The 24,481-nt window shown below is 43.4% G+C and overlaps 1 protein-coding gene across 2 annotated transcripts in view; it reads left to right on the top strand.

Moving 5' to 3' along the window:
* Positions 1-24,481, top strand: part of nectin3a (nectin cell adhesion molecule 3a) — a 48,398-nt gene that overhangs the window by 21,967 nt on the left and 1,950 nt on the right. The window contains exons 2-6 of one of the 2 annotated variants that reach the window (XM_061681073.1): positions 8,790-9,143; positions 14,239-14,538; positions 16,604-16,721; positions 18,223-18,374; positions 23,861-24,481. The exon at positions 23,861-24,481 is cut by the window's right edge and continues 1,950 nt beyond it. In XM_061681073.1, the coding sequence (XP_061537057.1) occupies positions 8,790-9,143; positions 14,239-14,538; positions 16,604-16,721; positions 18,223-18,374; positions 23,861-24,468 (1,532 nt within the window). In that variant the 3' untranslated portion in view covers positions 24,469-24,481. The remainder of the gene's footprint in view (positions 1-8,789; positions 9,144-14,238; positions 14,539-16,603; positions 16,722-18,222; positions 18,375-23,860) is intronic. The other variant, XM_061681074.1, reaches the window with a different exon arrangement.

Here is a 24,481-nt window from a genome sequence, read left to right as displayed (position 1 = left end):
GTCAGCTAAAGCCTTTTTACCAGAGTCACCTCTTACAGCGCAGGACTCAGAAAATGCTTGTGTACCGAGGAACCACAAACATTCCTTGTGTCCCGCCTTATTGTTTATTGTGGGGGGTTTGCGGTATTTTTAGGAAGGACATACACACAGAACACAATGTGTCACACAAAGAGATGGCAATCATTTCAAGTTCTCACTGTATAAGAGTGAGGAGGGGGGGGGGGGGGGGGGTTAGCCTCTTTTACGCAGAGATTGTGTCGGAGGATCCAACATCGTTCTGCCTTTTTACACAGTAGCCAACGAAACGGGGCGATGTCCCAACTTCCACCAGTCAGTCAGTTACTGAGACAAACGAGCCAGCTCTTCCGAAAACGCTCAATGCTAATGTTAGCCTTGTTCGGCTGCTTCATAGTTCTGAGATTCTGGTCCCCCAGTGTACCTTGCGTCTCGTTCTAAAGTCTTAGAAATATTATCCACAGTGAAAAAAGTGCAGGCCAGCGGAGGGAAATTTTGCTCAAGTCCGGCATGTTGAAATGTTGAATACGCCCTCATTAGAAGCATTTTAATGCTTGAGTGTTTTTAGTGTGTGTGTGTGTCCGTGTCCTTGATCAGAATCACAGAATCCAAGGAATCAACTTAATGGAGCATAATGGAGCTTTAATAGAGCCCTTACATTATTAGCCTGCGCGCACGCCCCTTAAACAGTAATGAAACACTGACCCTCATTATGTCTTAGCTGCTACTCCCCCTTGAAAATGAGCGGCGGCAGGAAAAGCGAGCGAGGCTGTGGCTAGGGTTGGTCTGGGGCTGGGCTAGCCTGGCTAGCAGCAGCAAGCCTCCCTGGAGGATTGCTGATGACTTTGGACACAAGCCACTGTTATATGCTTCTCCGAAAGTAACCCGAGCGTTCACACCGTTTTGCTCGTTCACCACCCTGGCATGAGATTTTTGCAGGCTTGATAGTAGGGCTGAGCATCATCGCCTTAAAATGATCTTTTTCACCCAAAATGTTATTTTTTTCATTTTAATCAATTTGACTTGTGACTTGCTTTAAATGGTCATTAGGCCGCATTGCCCCCCCCTCCCCCTTTCAAGGCACACAACACATGAATGTAGTAGTGTGTACATCTGTGTGACTTTGGCGTAGTTACAGTTGATCGAACTACTTTATTTCTTTACATTCTCTTATGTTTATATTTTACACTACAGTATTATTTTTCTTTACTAAAAACAACAATTTTTTTTTTTAATAGTGAGCTGGAATGGACTAATGAAAGTCTTGTTCATTTCAGTGGAAAGATTGTTTTGATATACAAGTTAGACAGTTGCGACCTTGGTCAAAGAACAAATTTAACTCGTAAGTCAAGGTACCATTGTATTGCAAATTAAATGTTCCCCTTTGCAATGAATTAAAATACCATGTATCTGTTCCAGCCCCCCAGAAACCACCACCATTTTTTGTTCCACATGTAGAAAAACAACAAATATCATTATATTGTATAAAACTATAATAAACCTTCATCAAAGAGTGTCATATAACAACTGGTTTTATAAAGTGCAATTACTGTATGTACTCTAATACTTATGTTATGGATGCTTGCCTTTAAGGGGCGTGGCCTAGTGAGTGACATCAGTAGCTGGAGTCGGATGTCTGCGTTTGAGCGTCTGGGCGTAAGTTGTGGCCTACAGCAGACCCTCAAATTAATGGACAAAATGATTGGCCCAGGCCTAAGTTATTAGGAATGAATCAAATCAAAATGTCCTACTTATTATCGATGGATCAAATCTAAATGGCCCAGCCCAATTTGAGAGGTTATTTCCACGTTTCTGCTATTCCTAAAACTACTTTTCCTTCTGCACTTTCTACATTCTTGATTGGTGAGGTTTTTAAATCAATCCCTCATGATCGTCTATGCGATATTTGATTACATCAACAGGGACAGTGCTCTTTTTCATCCTACGCACACAGGCCGACATAATGGCGTGGCTCTCCATCCAGATGACACGCTCCTTCGGGGAGGTGCGCGCCGGCCACGGGTGGGCGTTGAATTTGGCTCGTCAAGCGACGGCGGACACGGAATGTTTGAGCCGCTTTTCCAGGCCGCCAGGAGGAAGGTTTTGATTTACTCTTTGCAGCAGCTTGTCACAATTAGTGATGTCATGAGGGAAAGAAACAAATATTGAAGCATTTCTTCAAAGCGAGCGTAGCCTTCCCATGAGTTCATTGTTTCCCTGGGCCGCTCGCAGAGGGAGGAAAAATGGTAAAAGTGCAGGGATTTTGCAGAAAAGGGCACTTGTACACGGAGTGCAGCGTACAAGGTCTTCGAACTAACAAGACAGTTCTGCTCACACTTAGACTAAACATCCAGCTGCCTCGTGATCATAAAAATGTAATTTTTTACAATTACTTGAAACAGAGCCTTTGAAAATAACCTTTGGTGTAATGAGCCGTATACTCCTTGGGGAGAGGTTGCGTAGAGCAGATGCATAGAATGCTGTCTACAAGGTCTTGTGACACAGTAGCTGCTCTTCTACTTAAACTAAGCACTCAGCCACGTCTTGATCACAAACATGATTGTTTACCGTTACACGGAGTGCAACGTACAAGGTCTTCGGACTTAACGGGGCAGATAGTGTCCCACATACTGAGTTGCCTCATGACCACAAACATGCAACTGTTTAGTTATATGAAAGTCCTCATAAATACAGTGGTGTGGGGGGAAAAAAGTTTTTGGCCCCCTCCTGATTGTTTTTTTCTTTTGGTGCATCTTTGTCACATTTAAATGTTTCCCATCATCGGACAAATTTTAATATCAATCAAAGACAACACAAGTAAACACAAAATGCAGTTTTTAAAAGAGAGTTTTTATTATTGAGGGAGAAAAAAATATATCCATGGCCCTGTGTGAAAAAGTGATTGCCCCCCCCCCCCCCCCTCCCTGTTAAAACATAACTGTGATTCTCATACCAGAGTTCAATTTGTCTAGCCGCTCCCATGCCTGATACTGTCACACCTGTTCAAAATCACGAAATCACTTAAATATGACCTGCCTGACAAAGTGAAGTAGACCAAAGGATCCCCAAAAGCTAGACATCATGCGAACATCTAAAGAAATTCAGGAACAAATGAGAAAGTAATTGAGATCTATCAGTGTGGAAAATATAAAGCCATTTCTAAAGCTTTGGGACCCCAGCGAACCACAGTGAGAGCCATTATCCTCAAATGGTGAAAACATAGAACAGTAGTGAACCTTCCCAGGAGTGGCCGGCCCACCAAAATTACCCTAAGAGCGCAGCAACGACTCATCCAAGAGATCACAAAAGACCCCACAATAACATTCAAAGAACTGCAGGCCTCCCTTGCCTAAATTAAGGTCGTGATCATGACTCCATAAGAGACTGCAAAAATGGCCTGAATGGCTGAGTGCAAAATACGAAAACCACTGCCTAGCCAAAAGAACATTAAGGCTCGTCTCAATTTTGCCAGAAGACATTTTGATGATCCCCAAGACTTTAGGCGAAATACTTGGTGGTCTGATGAGACAAAAGTTTGGTGTGTGTCCCATTACATCTGTCTTAACAGTAACACTGCATTTAAAAAGTAAAGTAAAGTAAAATATGATGGTGGAAGTGTGATAGTCTGGCGCTGTTTTAAATGGATCCATGAATTTTGCGGTCTACCAAAAAATCCTGAAGGTGAATTGTCCATTTGTTCGTGACCTCAAGCTGAAATAACTTGGGTTCTGCAGCAGAACAATGATCCAAAATATTTTCAGCAAGTCCACCTCAAATGGCTGAAGAAAAACAAAATGAAGATTTTGGAGTGACCTTAAAAAGACGGTTCATACTCGAAAGCCCTCCAATGTGGCTGAATTACTCTGCAAAGATGAGTCGGCCAAAATACCTCCACAGCACTGTAAGAGACTCATTGCAAGTTTTGCAAATTCTTGATTGCAGTTGTTGCTGTTAAGGGTGGCCTTAACCAGTTATTGGGTTTAGGGGGCAATCACTTTTTCCACACAGGGCTATGTAGTTTTGGATTTTCTTTTTCTCTCCCTTAACTAGACTTTACACCGATTTTATCGGGCTGATCGGTATTGGCCGATAATTAGCATTTTATGCTGATCTGCTGATCACCTTTCAGGTCATAATTCGATCAATGACATCATTGATCTGCTCCACAAAAGGCATTTACGCCACGTCGCCGTCGTGCACAGTATATTGGAATCCAAAAGCTAGTTTATTTTGAGCCTTGTCGCGTCTTTTGACGTACTATTGGAAATATCTGAAGTTATTGAAAGAAATAAAATAAAAAAAACATGTCACTCGAACAGGCAACACGTAATGCCTGGATCAGACTACAAGACTAATTTGTTTATTTCACGATTGCACTGTCAGACTACTGCAATAAAATCTTGTATTCCGATACCACCGCATTCCGTTTTTTACGATCATTGGGCTTTTATCTTGTCAACTCAAATGCGATCGGATACATGCGTTACCATGACGAGAGTGGATCGCGTTATAAGGACAAAATGGGGGGAAACGCGTGTTGGTGGTCACCGGTGCTCAGGATAGGAGAGGACGTTTGTTTAAGGCTTGCCTGAGGTATGTTCACGTACTTTTAATACGATACGGCTCACAAGCCGGCAAGAAAAACGTTATGTAGCCTAGCAAGCGAGTGGTAACACGAACGGTTGTACGTAAACATGCCGCCGTTCTGTCAAATCATGCTCTAAAGTTTCGGTGTGGGTGAAGTCATTTAATTAAAAATAAAGTAATTTAATTACAGTAAGTTAGCACCCATTATTTCTGTCATGTAATGTTGGTTTGACCTGACTGATTAGAATACACGATATGTCTAGAGCAGCGATTTCCAACCTTTATGGAGCCAAGGAACATATTTTACAATTGAAAAATCTCACGGCACACCAACAAACAAAAATCTCACAAAAAGTGGATACATTAATTACTGTATGTACTTTCTGCCATCTAATAGAAGACCATTCATTTGTTCTGTCTGTCACTATCCCTCACTGGCATAAATTGAGGAACAAAGATACATTATTTATTGTAAATAGAATTTTTTGAGCAATTAAGTAGAAGTATATACAGTAAATGAACAGGTCATTTAAAGAGACACATTCCTCCATCTTGTGATCGGATTGGTGATCTGTTATCGTTTTTTTTTAAACTCTCTGATCGGTGATCGTCCCCAAAAATCCTGATCGTGGAAAGCCTACCCTTAACACATTCATTGCCATTGACGGCTTTAGAAGTCAAATATCCATGTCAACTGGGAAGGCTGGCAGTGAATGAGTTAATAATGAAAACCTTCATTTAAAAACTGCATTTTTGTGTTTACTTGTGTTGTATTTGACTAATATTTAGCCTTGTTTGATGATGGGAAACATTTAAACGTAAAAAATATACGAAATCGGGAAGAGGGCCAACACTTTTTCACACCACTGTAACCTCTGGTAATGATCCACATGCTGCCTAGGGAGAGGTTGCATAGAGCAGATTGATAGAATGCCTTATACGAGGTCCTGTGAGGAACACGGCAGCTGCTGGCCCACTAAAACTAATACAAACATACAATTGCTTAGTTACTTATGTGGAGAGCAGCATACAAAGTCTTCGGATTAACGGGCCAGTTTTTTTCACACATTCTGACCTGCCTGCGAATGTTCACATTCATCCAGGCCATTTAATTCTCAGGGCATTGAATCGATCGCAACTGGAATGTTCTGGTATGTTTTGGTTGTCTTAGAAACTGAACTGTTTTACTGACCTGCCTTGTGACCGTAAACATGCAATTGTGATCACTAATGTAGTTGTTTACTGTTACTAGCGTACAAGGTCTTCGGACTATCAGGGCAGCTATAGACCCACTTACATTTAACAACTAGCTGCCTCGTGATCACAAGCATATAATTGTCTTTGTGTAGCGTAGAAGGTCTTCGGTCTGCCTCGTGATTGCAAACATAGAATTGTGTTTCTTATGCGGAGTGCAGCGTACCAGGCCTTGCATAGTGGACACACTACACGTTGATTAAAGGGAGATTTAGAAAAATAATTAATCATTTCAAGCCGTATTTCAGTACCTATATCACGCTGCTTGTTTGTAGTCGTCATGCCAACTTTGCCCCACACTTCTTCCTGACTGTAGGTATCCCACTTTGAGGCCATCTGTCTGTCCTACTCCTCCCTAATGGGCAGGGTGGAGTCGGCTCAGTGCACCCCCGCCCTGTGTTTATGTACATGCTCCCTGACGCTTACGCTAAAGCAAACAGCACATGGCGCGCACTCCGGCTCTCATTTCTCAGTGTGCTTACATGGGGTCGGAAAGACGACAACCAAGCCAAAAGTGGTACATTAGGAGTTGGGCATAAGTCTGACACGTGTCCGCGGACATCAATCAGTGGTGTTAGTTTACCGCGTCATCTCTTGTAACGATCAAATGCTTTCAAAACGCATTGATTTATGCAGTGTAATTCTGTATTGTGGATAAGTCCACACACTGTAGAATTGTGTTACCTGTTTTTTTACTTCGATTTTGCTACGTTTCTATATTTTGGTAGTGACCAACTTTTCATTTGTGGACAAAATAACCATGATTTGGGTCTTCTGTTCCTAGTTTCAAGTATTTAAGTTCATCTGTACGTGACGTTTGACAAGAAATTAACATATAGAGCGGTACGTTAGCTTCTCACACTAGATGCTCGCAAGTTAGCCTTATGCTAGTGTTTAACGTGTGGTTTTTTTTGGGGTTATGTTAAGCAACATTTAGCGCTGGGACTGCTTTTATTTTGCTAGGTTTCTAACTTAGACCAACTTTTTATGGACAAATAACTGATCCGGCTCTTCTGTGACTGTTATTGTGCGTTTGCGATTCTGTTAGTGACATTTGATAAGAAATTAAGATGTAACAGGTTAGCGATCACTTGTGAACAAAAGGTAGAGTAGCATTACGTGTTTTTGGTTGTGTTAAGCGACATTTTGCTCTTAATTTTTTGCTTCCGTTAAGGAACGTTTAGCACTGTTACTGCTTTTGTTTTGCTAGGTTTCTACTTCCGATGATTTTTCTTGGTAGACAGAAGGCTTTGATTGGCTCCTGTGTGTCTAGTTTTTAGCATTGGAGATTATACTGTATGTTGTGATGTTGGACAAGAAACAAGTGAAGATTTAGATTCTGCCCCTTTTGTGGATTTCAATGGCCAGGGCGACTCAAAATCTGCAGACATAAAAAAATATTCACAAAAAAACATTTTAAAAAAAAAATACTCCGAATCTGCAGACATAAAAACATTCACAAAAAACATTTTTAAAAAATACTATAAGGCTAACCATATGCTTGTTACTTGTGAACAAAAGGTAATGTTTTTTTTTTTTTTTTTTCGGTGACATTTGCGCTGCTTTTATTTTTCTAGGTTTTGTGCTGTATTTTTCCTACCAACTTTGTTTTTTAACAAAGAACTTTCAATTTGGCTCTGCTGTGACTGGTGTTGTGCCTTTGAGTTCCATCTGTATGTGATGTTTGAGAAAGGAGTGATAATGTCGACTACTACGTCAGCTTCTGATGCTCGGTGGACTCTGGATCTAAGAATGGCGAAAGCAACCTTATCAGGAATTCCCTCTTTTAAATACAGGAGCTATCGGGCTGTTTTTAAAATGGGCGTTATTAGGTAAAAAAATCCCCCACTTGCATGTAGGCGGGTGCCAGAATCCCACGGAAAATATTTTGACAACTCCGTGTGAGCGATGTAGAGGGGAAAAAAATAAGGAAAGCTCAACTATTACAGCATAGTTGGCAAGTTTACAGCAGAATTCAGTATACACCGAGTCGCCATTCAGACAAACTGTTTGACTCTCACACACTTGGGCCTTATTTTGGTCGAGAGAACTCTTGTGTATTGTGTGCGTGCATGTGTTTGCGTGTGTGTAATCAGGGAAATTACAGAGGACCCAAAGGAGCACAGGGGAGCCTCAGCCTCGCTCAACAGCATTGCTGCGGCTAACCGCGCGCCTCGGTGCCAAGGAGCAAAAATACCAGCCGGTGGGCCACTTTTATACGTTTGAGTCAGCGTGCACACCGAGAGGCGCGCACAGCAGATTGATGGTTCCCAAATATAACGACCTTTGCGTTGTAAACATGTCAACAGAGCTAAAATGGAGCTGAAAAAAAATATATTGGGTGTGTTGTAAAATGTTTGAACAGAGTGGCCTGAAATACTTGAGATTATGATTTTAATGTGTGTTTGATTTTTATTTATTTATTTATTTTTTATTTTTTGTCGCCTTTTGTGAACTACAAGGTGAACACATTCCTATTAATGACGAATAGGGGTAGGGGTACAAGGGGCTATTTTCATGTGTTTTTTACACTGAATCTACTAATTTGATCATTGCCAACAACATCTCAAAATATCCACACTTTTTTTGTGGGTCTTGGTGTTTTAATTTTGTTTTTTTCCCTGTGGGAGACGGTCTAAATGGCTCTTTGAGTATTTTAAGTTTACCAACCCCTGTGTTAAGCGATGTTTAGCACTTTTATTTTGCTAGGCTTCTCCTTGCAACATTATTTTTTTATGGACAAAAAACTTCAATTTGGCTCCTTTACTGTGGTTGTGCATTCGAGTTGATCTGTTTGTGATGTTTGACAAGGAGTGAAAATGTAGATGGGTGTGTGCTGTCCTTCTAATATGTATATAAGAAATAAACCAGAAATGAAGTGCTTGATGTTTTACTGGTTTATTGGCACCATATTGAGGGTTTATTTCTCCCAGCAGACGTGAGCAGTAACCTGGTGGTGGTGCTCCCTGAGAAAGTGAACGCAGTGCAGGGCAAGAAGATCACGCTGAGCTGTAGGATTGAGGCAGTACCTGACCTCAAACTCATCCAGTGCTCCTGGGAGCGCCAACTCCCTTCGGGCAAGGAGATCATGGCGGTGTTCCACGCGGAGTACGGGACGTCCATCCCGGCTGAGTTGGCCAATCGCGTCTCATTCGTTACCGCCTCGGCCCAAGATGTCAGCATCACCCTGGACGTCGTGAACCTTGCAGATATCGGCTCATACACCTGCAAAGTTTCCACTTTCCCGCTGGGAAATGCCCAAGCGTCCACGTATGTCAATGTATTAGGTAAGTGGGATGATTTCTATGTGGACACAATAGCCCCTACCACCAGAATTTGGCTGTCTTTTTTGTGATTGTTGTGGCCTAAAATGCATGATTTGACACAGCATTGTACAAAAATTGCATTAGATGTTGCGATTTTTTTCAAGTTTCTCAAGTGTTTGTCAAGTCTATTTCACAAAAGAGTCACAAAGAGCGGCAAGCAAGAGCCACTGGTCTTGATCACCCCACATATGGGCAAGGAAGGGCAGGGGGAAGAGAAGTGACAGTAAAACAGGCCAAAATCCAGACCTCGGTGTGAGTTAGAGTGAGGGACCAGTTACATACAAGCAGTGGTTCAACCAAAGAGTGTAGACACTAGTCTTAAGTCGAGACAAATGTTTTTACCGAGGTAGCTACTCTAATTTTTGCGGGTAGGGCACTCCAGACTACTGGAGCCCAAATAGAGAATCCTCTAGAACCTGCTGACGTCTTTATCTTTTTGTCGAGAGATGATTTTTTTGTTTGTTTGTTTGTCCTTCACCACATCATTGCATGAGGAAAAAAAACATCAGCTTTCATATAAGACATTATGTTTTTTTTTTTTTTTTTTTTTTTTTAGTTTTTCTTTTTTTGTCAGAAGATGAGACATTCGAGTCGCACTTAAACTACCTTCAAACCAAAAACAAGAAAGTGGTATGTTTGCGTGGGGGACTGCTATTATTGGTGGAGCTAGCGGAAATATCAAATGATTGGTCCAGTTTGTGGAAAGGTTGCAGTGATTGGATGAAATGGCAAGCTCCACGCATAATTTGTGGGAATTGGTTGAATTGGTGTGAATTGTTGCGATTGCGACATCGCCAACTCTGATTAGCCTGAGTAGGGATGTTATTAGTGGTGTAAAGATAGACCAAAAATGATAGTTTGGGAATATACTATAATTTAGTCTCATGCAGAACATTGATTTGTTAAAAAAAATTCAACATACCCCAACATTTTTTTTTCCGGAGCTGTATTTGTTGTTGGTAGTGTATTGTTAGAAGACAGCGATAATTGACATCGTGAACGATTTGGGGCAATATGATTATGATGTGCTCTACCACCTGAACACAATGTCACCCTGTGGAATTCCTGGTAATTAGGTAATTGAGTAAGGGCGGACACAAAAGTTCACTGTTGTCTCGGAGGCAGCGAGCTGTTAAATTGTCTGACTAAAAGTTGGCGGATCGTGTTTTTCTCTACGGTGACATGCCCTCGCTTTTTGTTTTTTTCAGTCTTCCTTTGGCCTTGGCAGGAAAACCTCATTTGAATTATTAATGATCGTTTAACCAGGAGAGTATTGAATTTCAAAGCGTGTCAAAAGTGCACTCGCTTTGGTTGTGTACAAACAAACCTCAAGAACTGAATCCCCTCACTGACTCAATGCTCCAATTGGCACAGGAACAGACCATCTATTGCAGATAGACCGTTAAAACCACCCAGACAATGACACTGACTGCAACACATGGCTTCAATCAGACATATTACGCAAGATTTGTCGCACAGCACAGTCGCATCAACATCGTGAATCATAGATCAAAATGTATATCAGGAGGACCTATACTGTATGATGCCAAAAGATAGCAATGACCTTTTGTAGTATGTATGCTGACATGTTAATTGGAAACCAGCCGTGTAAAAATGGACACTTCAGTTGTACGTCACACCAACGTCACAAGTGCAGCGACTATAAGAAACTGATTCTCCCGATGAGTTGTACCCCACCCGGCTCTCTCTTAAATTTGTCTGCTCGCTCCTGCAGCCAACGCTGCAGCTTTTTATTTTTTATTTATTTTTGGCCAAGTCAGAAAACTGAGAATTCAGCTGCGCATACAGATCTGCTGACTCATGGAAAAGCCCAAGCTCATGCATTGGATAGAGTAACTGTTCACCCGCTTTTATGGGAAAGGATGTAATGTGATGCACACCTCTTTTTTAAAAAGTGATCTCGCAAAATTAATTCGGAACAGAAGACCCGGAATTCATTATCGTAGCTTTCGGACCCTTCGGAAACCCCCCAAAAATGTTTTAGTTTTTTTTCCATGTACTTTTGGTTGGCTCTTTATGGGTACGGCTATGATGATGATTTTTCAAATTTGTTTTTTCATTGAATAACTAATGAATGATTTTGGCTAATAGGCTTTTGACCCGGTCTACCCTCCATAGGTTGCAGTCAGGAAGTGTGATACTAAGTTTGTGTTCAAATCAGAATCAGAATCAGAATCAGAATCATCTTTATTTGCCAAGTATGTCCAAAACACACAAGGAATTTGTCTCCGGTAGTTGGAGCCGCTCTAGTACAACAGACAGTCAATTTACAGAACACTTTGGGGACATCAAGACATTGACAAAAAACAATTGTGCAAAAAGATGCAGAGTCCTCTAGCACTTAGAGCAGTTCGAACGACTAATATTGCAATAGTCCGGTGCAATGACCATTGTGTAAAAAGTCGTTTTTTTGGGTTTTATTGTTCGACTGTTACGTCAAGCAGAATGGAGGATCTGTATCCCTTTTGTGCCGGAACAGTTTTACTTTTTCACAGTGGAGTTTTTAAGCTGCCGCTGTGGTTTCTTAGTATTATAATGGATATTCATTGAGAATCAAAAGAGTCGATCAGTCGAACAGAACAAAAGTTTCTCGAGGGGAGTGAGGAAAAAAAAGACAACAAAAGACAAAGGACTAACTGTAAACAAGATGAGAAAAGTAAATCCTTGTATATCAAGAACAATGACACATTAGATATGCGTGTCGTGTGGGGCAGTCATGCTACACCCTGTGAGGGAAGGACAGGACAAGATAGGACAGGACAAGGAGAGGAGAGGACGCATGCAGGACAAGGGTTGTGAACCGGCTGTAGAGAGTTACGTGAAAACCTACTTAATAACACTATGTACTTGGTTACTTTCCACCATGGGGGTAAATTGACATGCGGTGTGAAAGGGTCTAATGTTTGCTTAGCCTTTCCGCCCTTCTGGCGTTCCCCTCCCTTCCTGACATCACTCCAAATGAACATGTCTGTCTCATGGAGTCACTAACATAGAGCAGCTACTGTTTTTAGCCTGAGCCTGCTAGTAAGGCGGGGCAGAGGGAGGAAGCCTGACGACTGCGGCACGAGTGCGGCTTCCCCCAGCCCCGGTGCGGGAGACGGACGGCTATTTTTAGGGACCGGGGTGCCGGGAGTTATTTTTGGAATTTGTCGACTGGGGACGAGGGGAGCAGATGTCCCGAAGGTGACGGCCTTGTCTCGGGATGAGGTGGTCGCCCCTCGACCTTTGAAACTGTCGTCGGCTCAGTCAGTGGAGCAGCTGCTTGTGCGCTTTAATAGGGACACACGAGACAAAAGAGAAACAATGGCAAGGAAATGTAATTTTATAGTTAACTTTATAGCAGATGCTGCTGACCGTGGGAACTGTCTGCGCTTTTTGTTTTCTGTTTGAACTTGAAAGCAAACATAAGTGAGAGATAAACATTTCAGCTGTGATGAAATTTTGGCAAACCTTATTTTCTGTAGAAAACTTGAGTGTGCTATTTTATTTGTTTTCATTGAAGTTCATAAGTCATGCTGCTGAACCTGGGAGCTCCCTGCACTTTTTAAGAATTTTAAAACGTCTGTTGCCTAAGATGAAAAATAATACTGTCGAGGGGGGGGGGACATTTTACAAATCTGAAAAGCTTGTTTAATAAACATATTTTTAAAGGCATTTAAACATTTTGTGTTATTTAAAAGTTTGGCAATATTTTGCCTTTGACTGCAAATAAATATTTCCTCCAAATATCAGTCATTGGCCTCCTTAAATACTAATAATCTGTGTCGGTATCGGCCGTGGAAAAAAATCTTATCGGTCGAGTTCTCCTTTTCGTACTATATTGATTTCACACTTGACTTGTTTTTCAGGCTTTATGGAACACACTGCTGTTAAACTTCACCACTTCTCTCTCTGCTTCTTTTTCACGTTTTTGTGTAGCACACTGCTATCACACCTTGTCAGGCTCTGTGCTTCTTTTTCAGACATTTACAGTTGCCATGCTCCCGTTCTTCAGTCTCGTGTCACACATTGCAATCACGCTTTGTCACTTTCCTCTGTGCTTTTGTCAGGCTTTTGAGTCACACATTTAGTCACGCTCCTACTCTGCGCATCTTTTTCAGATTTTTGTGTATCACACTGTCGTCCCAATTTGTCACATCTCCCCTAACTGTGCCTTACATTGCTATCACGCCCTCTGTTCTTCTTCAGGCTTTTGTGTATTACACTGCTGTTGTCTCTAACTCTGTGCTTCTTTTTCAGGCTTTTTCTAACCACATTGCTTTTACACACGCACTCTGCGATTCTTTTTCAGGCTTTTGTGTAGCAAGCACACTGCTGTTAAGCTTTGGCACTTTACTCACTCTGTGCTTTTTTTGGTCATGCTTTTACCTAGCACACTGTTGTGGGACTCTCTTTGCTTCTTTTTCAGCTTTGCCCTTACCACATTGCTGTCATGCTCTGTTCCTCATGCTTTTGTGTAGCACACTGCTTTCACGGTTTGTCACGTCTCCCGTACTCTCTCGGTGCTTCTTTTACAGGCTATTGTGCTTCTGTGTACATGTTAATGTTTTGATATAATAAAGTGGATATACTTGCACTCCCTTGTGTGCCCAAAGCTCACTAAGTGGCTTGCTTCATTGTATCATTTAAGAGCCATTAGGCTTTGCTAGATATTAAAAACTGGACTGGTGTTGTTTCCCATTGAAGTCTTCTTTATGATTGAATAGCAATCATTTGTAATGAATGTGTTGCACATTTCCAGGAGTATTTTTAAACTGGAAACTTTTCCATGAGAATTTAGTGGAATAAATGGGAACTTTTACGGAACTCAACCTCCCGTAGAAAGTTCCCTATTTGGAATTTTACCAAAATTCCCTGACTTTACTTCCAATGGAACTTTACCGGAAACTTTCCACCCCTTTCCATTCCTAATGTACAGTATGTAAATGGTAGGAAGGATGGTTTTCCACAGAGGGCCACTTCCTTCATCTCCTCTTCTGATGCCCATGATTTATTCATGTACAGTACTAATTGTGATACTGTCTCGTTCCTCCAGTGGAGCCCAAGGTGTTCGTGTCGGCCGGGCCCGCCGCCCTGCTGGAAGGCGAGAGCGAGACTCTGGTGGCCACTTGCATCGCAGAGCGCGGCCGCCCTGCCGCCGAAGTCTCCTGGGAGACGGAGCTGCGCGGCCGCGAGGAGACGCAGAGTCACGACGAGCCCGACGGCACGGCTAGCGTGCACGTACGCTACATGTGGGAGCCGCGCAGCTCCGCCCAGGGCAAGACGCTCACCTGCGTGGTGCGCCACCCCGCACTGCAGACCGATTTCCGCATACCCTACACGCTCAATATTCAGTGTGAGTAACCATATTTGTCTGCTTTGAGACAAGCTTAGCTCGTGCATTAAGTCAGCGCTAACGTGAACGGCGGTGACTCGCTGCAACATGTTTGCATGAGAGAGCGAAGGCTTTGAACTATCTTTTTAAAAAATAATTATTATTATTTGCATAATTCCATAAATAAAGGACAGTTTATGCAACAACATTTTGTTTTTTTCCTCAAAAAAATAGTTAATAAGTTATCATAATTACATTTGTCCAGTTCACCCATCAACGGTACAGTTTTTATCCATCCATCCATCCATCCATTTTCTACCGCTTATCCGAGGTGGGGTCGCGGGGGCAGTCGTTTTAGCAGGGACGCCCAGACTTCCCTCTCCTCAGCCACTTCGTCTGGAAGACCTGGATGAAGTGACCAGTTTTTATGAGATATATTATTAGTCATGTGCTGTTTGGCGCAACCCTGTTACACAAACTCGGATAGCTGCAAAACGTGTCAAAAACATCGCTGATTAAAACCTTTACAATTAAATAAAGTTACAGAATACTAGAATACGTTATTAGAATACGAAGTTCACACTGTAATTACAGTAACAGCGTTGAAAATGCTAATGATACGCTTAACTGGCCAAGCACAAACATGGCTGTATGATTTAAAAAAAATTAAAATATAGTAAAACAACTTGCATTAATGTATTTTTACGAACCTTGGTTTGAGTGACACACAGAAAACAGTGAAAAATAGGAAAAATACAAAAAAGGACTTAACCTTACTCATGGTCAGAACAATTAGCTTGTCATCTACTGAGTCATATAGCTCACTTTGTTTTCTCTTCCTCTAGATGGCTAAAAAGGTTTTATTAACTGGATTCCCTGCATGTCGAGGCACACAACTGCAGAGCATAATTATTGCTATTTTAATATTCAGGAATCATTTTTACTACAGCTACAATTTGAGTCACCCCCCCCTATAATTTACACATTTAAAATGCATGTTTATAATAGTAGTTTAGCTCTTGCTGTAATGGTTGGCGCTAATGTTACCGCGAGTATCTTGCTGCAACATACTTGCATAAAACTAAGAAAAAATGAAAAATGAACTACACATCTATAGTCGTCTCGCGTCTTTCGTCGTGTCATTAGCTAATTGCTACACAGGCTTCACACATAGTGCAACTGTTCCCTTACCCTGGCGCACTCATGAACACAATACACACAATAATTAAAGGAATTACAGGCACTGGGAAAAGTTAGTTTTTTTTCTGTCATAAATTGAAATTAACGACACAATAGTCCAGGCTCAAGTTGACACAAAATGGCTGCCTCTTCAGTATTTCAAAATCATCTTTTCGAGTTGCAACTCATTGTTGTTCCTGCTATGATGACATATAATGTATCATTTAATTGTGTGGTGGCTTGCTGATGAAGCTTATTTTAGGAAAGTACTGATCAAGCCCCAGCGGTGACACGAGTAGCAGGAGCGCAGTGGAGTTAGGGGTGAGGAAGGCAGTGGGCGTTGAAGCGGGGAAAAGCAAGGCGAATACAGGCGGAACGCAGCTTTGTGGCTCAATAAATCATTGCCGAGGCACATGTGAGAGTTTTCTAAGTGCGAAAGAAGCACAATTTCCACTGCAAAGTGCGTGACGGGTCAGCGAGCGAGACGGGCCGAGACGTCCTCCTTTCTCTTCAGTAATGACTCGCTCATTTGTTCTCCGGAGAAATCAAAATGGGCAAAATTGGATATCCGACCGAGTCTGTTGTTTGCTGTGTCTTATTACAACTGCACGTGCTGGCTTCATCCGGAACGTGTATCCCCTGTTTGCTTTTCTGTTTTGTGGAATTTATTAGCTGTACTTCTTCTTTTGTTCGAATTCTCCTCCAACCTCGGATCATTTATTTGTTCTTGGCAGCCCTGCCAATCCTTTGTTTTAGGCTACCGTGCTCCTTGTAATCTAACATAACCCACACTGTGTTTTTCTCCTTCGAGAACAGCTTGTTGAGTGTATACATGGTCCCAAATGTGCTTTGGACAGCACAACGCTTGTTGACGCTAACTTTTGTTGTGCCTTTTGTTTTTACACAGTTGCACCGATGGTCTTCATAAAGGGGGTGGAGAAAAACTGGTATGCCGGACAAACCGATGTGACGATCATTTGTGACGCGCAGGCCAACCCCCCCGTCCGGGAGTATACATGGGTCAGGTCGGTACACAATCATTGGACCTTTTCACCATGATGTCACATGTACTTCTGAGGACAAAAACCCAAAAAGATTACACCACTAGTAAACAAACCCTTCCAGTCATTTGGCGGCAATTGTTTACAAACGTTATGATAACTACACTGATTTATAGCCAGGCTTTCATAGTATAGCCACACAATGCATTTCCATAACCACTTACAGCTTGAGTTGATTGATCATGTCATTTATTGTCCCAATGGTACACAACTATAGTACTTTTTAGGTGTCTATGTTAAACAAAACAACAACAAAAACGTTTACATGCTTAGGTGGTGCTGCTTGGGCCACAAGCTCACCCGATGCTTGAAAGTGGATCGGGATCTTTGCCTATGCATGCTGATCATGTCACGGGCGGAGAAACTTGGTGTGGGGCTGGTGGTTTTTATGTAAACTAGCCGTTAGTGGGAGTGCAGAATGCCTCACTCATGGCCAGATTTTCCAAAATAGGCAGCTCACAAAATATTTATTTGACTGTTAATTTCCACACTTAAAATAACCATTTTTTATAAAAGTTAGGAAGAAGTGAATTTTCCGTAATATGTATGCCTTTAAAGCCGGCTTGGGGCCTACTCTATATAACAAAAACATGCAAGTTGTTGATCCCCCCCCCCCCAAAAGGTTTATATTTGCTTATATTCATTAACTCTAAATATACACGAACTATGATCCAAGACACTTTTAATAACATTTCAAACTCCTCTTACAACATAATGCCTAAACAAAAGTGGCTGACAGATGATTTGATTTAGAAAAAGAAAAATGCACTGGAAGTGTGCGGTGAAGACTTTCACAAACAACCCAGGCTAAACTTGGCACCTCCCTGATGTACAAAGCTTGTCTCTCAGTCGAGATGTATCACTTGAACATATTCCCTCCACACCGATTACTGTACTACCTTCCTTTGTAGACGGGGCTTTGGTGGCATTTTGTAGCGTTTCAGAAAGAGCCCCAAAAAACGCGATGTATTTCAGGGAAACTGTATAGGTTCCGCAGATAAAAATGTGAATGTTAATAGTGAGGCATTAATACGCGGGGTCTTACTCTAGATATTCACAGAGTTATTTTCTTTGACACTGGATCCGCCGGTCGTAGCCATCAGGAAGACTCCACACTATAAATAACAGTCCAAATGTCTCCTGCATGCGAGTAAGTCAGACCTTGTGGCACTCTGTTGGCCTCTGATGCAAAAACGAGGCTCATGGCGTCCTGACAGGAGCAACAAAGTCTCGCCCTGTGAAACCTTATGCCCTCAAGACTTTAGAAGAAGAGCTCTTCTTCTAAGTATTTTTCCCAGTCCGTATATTATCGCCTAAGCCCAAATAAAATGTTTCATACTCTTTTCACCATGACATCACATGTACTTCCAGGTGGCAGTAGGATACCACCGCTAGTAAGCATTCAAACATTATGAAAATGTCTTTTTTTTTTTTTTTTTCTTTCTTTCTTCCCTCCCTCTCCCAGGTTGGATGGACAAATGCCGGAGAACGTTAATATTGTTACCAACAGGTTGGCTTTCACGCGCCCGTTGGAGCTCAACGACTCGGGCGTGTACCGCTGCGAAGCCACCAATGACGTTGGCGTGCGCAGCCACGACTTGTCCCTCTGGGTGCAAGGTAATGTCCCGCTTCTGACACCTCTTACAGACATTGGACTTCGTGAATGCCTCAGCCTACAAACAACTTGTACTCGCAGTATTTCTCGTCATTGTTTTTTTGTTTCGTTGTGCAAAGTGTTACCCCAAATAATAGTCTAGGAATGATCGCATTGCAATAATTGTACGGGCCTGATTGACTAAGATCACAAATAGCTGACGCTGAAAAGTGTATTTTCACTCACTCTAACCCTTTGAGCGTGCTATTGGCAAAATGTATAAAGTGGTGGAGACCACCGTATTCACAAAGAGGGTGTTGCGCTTTAGATAGTGCCGATGGTTTACTCCGTGAAATATTTGAGACAGCGCCGCAGGCACAGAATAGCTTGAAGTGATGGAACTGGAAGTGTAAATAGAAGGAGACGCACAGATTATTGAGTTCCGATCACTCTGATAATTTTGGTAAAGCCAGTAACCACGTAAAAGCCATGTTTTGTTTGATTTAGCTCGTCCCGAGTGTGTGGAAATTGGATACATCTGCCCAACATTTGTAACATTGTGTTTAAAACTTGGTAAAGCATAAATGAAAAGCTGCTCTGGAAGGGGCCAGGGCCAGCTGTCACTCTGCGCTCAAATGACCCAGACGCAAGGAAATGCAGAGTTGAAAGGAGTTACGGCATGACTCCTTCTTGTGACTGGCTCAAGTCAGACCTTACATCATCCAGTGGCGCCAAAATCGTATCGCTGCATGTCGCAGGATGTCATGATAATTTGTTTCTTCTTCTTTCAGAAGTGATCAGTTAAGACTCATAATCAGATATCCGCCATTCATCTCAGGGTTGATAAGCCTCATTGCGCACGCTAAAGGAATCTTTTTGCCCTTGCCAGAAAAATGAACATTTTAGCAGTTTAAACAGACGCTATTCTAAAAGCTCCTGATTAGTAGATTCGCTTTCACTTTTGCGTAATCAATCAGGTTTGTGCTCATTTTTGCACACGCGACCTTTAAATCAGGCCCCAAGTGTATTTATCTGTTGCAAAGTTTTCAAGTGTTGTGGTTCAGGAAAAGAATAGTCTTTGATTCTCTCAGTGATGCACTGGTCAGCTTTCTTGGCGGCGTAATGAACGGCATAGACAGATTTGCAAGTCATGAGAATGATGTGCCGTATATCAGCCGTGAAATGTTCCAGTGTAACATTGCGGAGCCGTTGAGTGCGTGCGTCCGTCCAGGTGTAAATGTCAAAATGTCAATAAAGGCCGCAGACTGGACTGTTCCTGGATCATCCTAATGTGTTTTCCTGATTGGCGTTGTGAAATGATTGCCGGAGATAAATCCTTTTCCTGGGACGCTACTGCATCCACATCTGTGCTTCCTGCGCCGAGGCCCCGTGAGGCCGCTCGACCGGCTCAGTATTGCAAAGTCAGGGCCAGGGTGTGGATCCTGAGAACTCTCCTTTTTGTTTTCATTCCTGCGTCGCTCCTTTGTAATCCCTCTCCAAACAAAGCAACCCCCCCCCCCCCCACCCACCCACCCACCGCACACACCTCCACACTGGCCACGCCGAGCGCTCGGTTTTGGAAAGCGCTGGACGCGCCCCAAAAAAGCTGTCACGCTTCATCTGTTTACAGGCCCGAGTCCTCCTCCGAGCGAAAGCACAGCTGACAGACATTCCTGTCCAGGAAAGACTCTGCTGGCCAATTATCTCGGCTCTCTCTCCAAATATTAAGACTTGGGGCATGCGGCCTCTCGCCCCCATCCTCCTCCTCCTACCCCTTGGTGGAGTTATGTTCCCTCCCGCTCCGCTTTCCCTTCCCCCGCTTGCTGTCGTTGTTCTGAAGCCTTGTGGTTTTTGGCCACTCACTTCTCAGATGAGCAGCGACGCAGTTGCAGATGCTCTGAACCCTTACATACTGTTTGGGTCCAATTTCAACACCTTTGACACCAATAAATATACCCTAAATGTCATCTTTCCACCCTGAAATTGGATAATTTTTTTCCTCAAGTTACCCAAAGTATACAAAAATGAATTTATTTTCAAACTTTTACAGATGCTGTTGCAGGTCAAATTTGACCCATGTCCTCAAATGGATTTGAGATTTTCCAGTGTGTATTAAATCAAAGAAAAATGGTGCTAATTGTGGCAATCCTGAAAACAGTCGTAAGACATTTATGAATAGGAGAATCCGCAGGTGCCGAACCGCGAGTATGCGGGGGTCCACTCTATGTCAATAATCTATTTTTGTGTATTTTTATGGGGCAGTGTTAACTGTGTTAAGAGGGGGCTTGAAGCAGTCCCCACATTTGCATCGGTTCCTGCAGAAACGCGCACCTGTTGGCTTTTGAAGGATCCTTGTGGAGTCTCCAAACAGTGAACAAATTAAAAAAAAAAAAAAAAAGCATAATACTGATCATGCATACAAAACACACGGAACAGAAGTCACTCAAATGTCAGAGGCTTGACACGGGTGTTGGATATACTTTTTCTGTAAAACAGATGGGATTACGCGTTCATTTATTCTAGTCTGAAAGGTAATTCATACGTTTTGAAATGATCCAAAATTCATAATTTGATAGAAAATGATTATGGGAATAATCTTGGGACCTGCAACTGAATTATATTTTACATGGAAAAAGAACAATACGCCTCCGCACACAAAAGGCCCCTTCAGGGTGCCGTCGATAGTTAGCCACAAAGCGAAGCGCCTCATTGACTTGTCATTATCCTGCCCACTCCGGGCTCACGCCAAATCATCGCGATGATGGCGGACAACCAACAAGTGCTGTAAAGACTCAGTACTTTTACTTTATTTTAGTCTTCTTTTGTTTTATTTTGCAAGTGGTTAGTGTCCTTTCTACTTACATCAGCGTGAAGAATGTTAAAATTGTACTCATACAGTTCCTAAAGGTTGTTGTTAACCATTATCTGATGTGACAGTATTCATTCACGTGATTTGCTTTGAAATGTCAACCAGCATGACATAACGGCTCATGTTGAGTGTATGTTTTGTGTCATGGGTCACTGTAACCCAACTTTGGGGAAATTGCGGACAGTGGGAAGATTTTCCGTTTTCAGCTTACCCGTTTTGACGTCAGTCTTTTGTATGACTTGTGCTTTTGTATATCTCTGCCGGTTTTTTCCTGACCGGAGCTCACCAATCCCCGGATGAATGTAAGGGTATAATGAAAGGCTTGCGGCAGTAAGGGTGTAAAAAGTTAAGCAAACAAATCATGTGAGTTGGAAAATACATGGCGTGTGTTTTGTTTTGGCGTTCTGTGTATTATGTTGTCATCTTTTTGGCGATTCCCCACTGTTGTTTTGAAAATGCCTTTACCAGAAATGGGCGAAAATTTCTTTACCCTTGAGTGGGCAACACATGCTGATTTCTTACCATCTTAACGGTTTTTAAAATGTGAGAGACCCCAAAACAATTTTAAAATTGTGTATATATTAAAAGTGTATTCTTACTGCTCTCCTAATGTATGATCATGTCCTTGAAATAACCAACACAGCACACGATGCACATTACAGTGTCTGTTGCAGTACCATGACTGGCCTGTTAGAGGCAGCCCAGTGCCACAATGCATCTGGACAGACAGAAATTTAAAAAAGGCAAAAGAGCCGTAGTAGAAGATTGCGCCCCGCCCGCACCATCAGGATAATCGTTCAGGCTAACTTTTACAGACATCCGACAATCGAGCCTTTGTTGACTTTGAAAGGGGGGAGGGGGGGGGGGCTCAAAATCATCCTGCTTATCATTTTGCGTGTAATCTTTCAAGATAGTCTTTTCGAGACGCCCGACAACTGGGTCTTTGCTGTCTTTGATCTGAAGGGAAGATGCTCAAATTTGGCTGATTTTCGGCATGCGTGTACACCACATTAGAGGATATTGTTCGGATAATCTTTTAGAGACCTCTGACATTTGGGCCTTTCCTGACCTTTATCCAAAGTGGGATAAATGCTCCAAATTGTCCTGGTTATCGTCGTGTGTTATGTGTGTATCCCACACGACAGGATAATCGTTGAGATCTCCGACAATCGAACTTTGGCTGACTTTCAGCAGCACCTATCAAGCCATTTAGGTGGATGAGAGCGAATCGCAAATAAACAGCACAAAGTGAGCGACGTTGACATATGCTCGTGCCCTCCGGTCCAACTGAGCGACGCTCTTCGCGACCTTCACAAAGAGCCGCCGCCGCCGCCTCCTCCTCCAGAGGACAAATGATCGATCAGAGCATTTTCTCACATGATGACCCCGCAGACGTGTGTGGGCGGCGTCCATGTCCTTTTATAATCTCCTCATCTACTTTTATCTCCCCTGCGCTCAAAACACACGTTCGTTCAGCGCTCCGGCTTCTCCTTTTTCTTTCCTTTGTGCCTTTTTCCGCCGGACAGTGCAGCATTCGACGGATTCTTTGCCCTCGGGAGAATCATACGTCTGCTGTAAACTGTGTGCAGTGTGCTAGCGGAAATTCAACTGAAGAGCGTATTGTCGCGAGGCCGTTTGAACTGAAGTCTGGAACGTTTGGCTGCTGTGAATGCCTGAGGAGTCTTGTGTCCTGCTTGAGACAATCCAAGGATAATTTACACTTCACAAGATTCTTGTTTTTATTATTTGATCGATTGTTTTTATCATTTCAGTCTCGACATTTTCAGGTCTTAATTAATATCTTTTTGTCATGTTTGACTGTTTCCAATAATCCATAGGTTCACAAAAAGTCGGGGACGTGAAATGTATACGTCATACGATTAATGCGAGCACTTGGATTTATTTCTAATAACTGCCTCCTTGCACAATAGAAATAAACCCAAGTACAAAGTACAGTGGTACCTGGACTTACGAGTGCCACAACTTAAAAGAGTTTTTCAGGTTATGAGCTTGGTCCATTTTTATTTCAATTTCAATGTTTTTCGGTATCCGTTGCGCGCCAAAATTGAAGTGACGAGCGAGCTGCAGAAACGCTGCTGCCGAACGATGAAGGTACTGTAATGCCCTCTCATATGGGCAAGGAGAGCCACAGTCGCAGATGCACTTTCCGCCGTTTATTGAACGGGACAAACGCAAAGAGTCTTTGAAACGGTGAGAACAATCCATGATTATAGAGATCAAGCACTTCACTTGTATATTTCTTCCTTTATTTGGTATGGCTCGGCAGCGGCCGAGGCTCGCTTAAAACCCGGAAATGCCGTGTTGCCGTCCAGATGAGTTGAGTGCACGGGTAACAACCAACGAGCGGGCTGGTACGCGACTCGTTCCTAACGACGCCGGTGTGCTGGAAATAATCCGCACAATCAGAGTTGCAGTAATGCAGCGTTTTCTAATCAAGCGACGGCGGAGCAAACGGCGTGCTCGTTGAGCAGTTGCGAGTGCCGCGGGGCAGGAGAAGCCCGCTTGAAATTTCCTCCGCGTGCGAGTGCGAGTGCTTGCCCTTGTACTTGTTACACAACATAAAGCGCGGACATTGTTCTTTCTTTTTTATGACTTAATCCTCACTCGTCCTCTCCGCAGAACCCCCCTCCACCACGGCCGCCCCCGTCCCCACCACCTCCGACGGGCCGCCCCACGTCCCCGCCACGGCGCGCTCCCCGTTCACCTCGCCCACGCTGGCCCCCGTGCGGGACGCCACGCTGGGCGCGGCGGTGGGCGGCGCGGTGGGCGGCGGCGTCCTGCTGATCCTGGCGCTGGTCGCCGCCGGCTTCTGTTTCATGCGCAAGCGCCTCACCTTCCGGGGCGACTACTACACCAAGCAGTACCTGGGCCCCTCGGACATGCAGAAGGAGTCGCAGCTGGACGTCCTGCAGCCGCACGAGCTCCAGGAGGTGTACGGAGACAAGGCCGACAACGGCAGCCAGGAGCTCAAGCCCAAACTCTCCGGGGACGTCATTTACCCCGACTACACGGGCGGGGAGCGGGGCGGCGACGACTGGGCCGACCGGGAGGGCGACTACTACCCCGACCGCTGCCGCGGCCAGAACACGCACCACCCGTGCGGGCCGCCCGTGGTCAACAACGGCTCGCCTTACCTCCCTGAGGACTGCTACAACACCTGCGCCGACGGTGACTACGTGTCGCACACGGACGGCTCGGTCATCTCGCGGCGGGAGTGGTACGTCTGAGCAAACGGGGAAA

The sequence above is a fragment of the Phycodurus eques genome, chromosome 7, assembly GCF_024500275.1.
Source record: "Phycodurus eques isolate BA_2022a chromosome 7, UOR_Pequ_1.1, whole genome shotgun sequence".
In the NCBI taxonomy this organism is placed as follows: Eukaryota; Metazoa; Chordata; class Actinopteri; order Syngnathiformes; family Syngnathidae; genus Phycodurus; species Phycodurus eques.
Note: the sequence above shows the minus strand (reverse complement) of the source record. Positions and strands in the feature narration are given on the sequence as shown.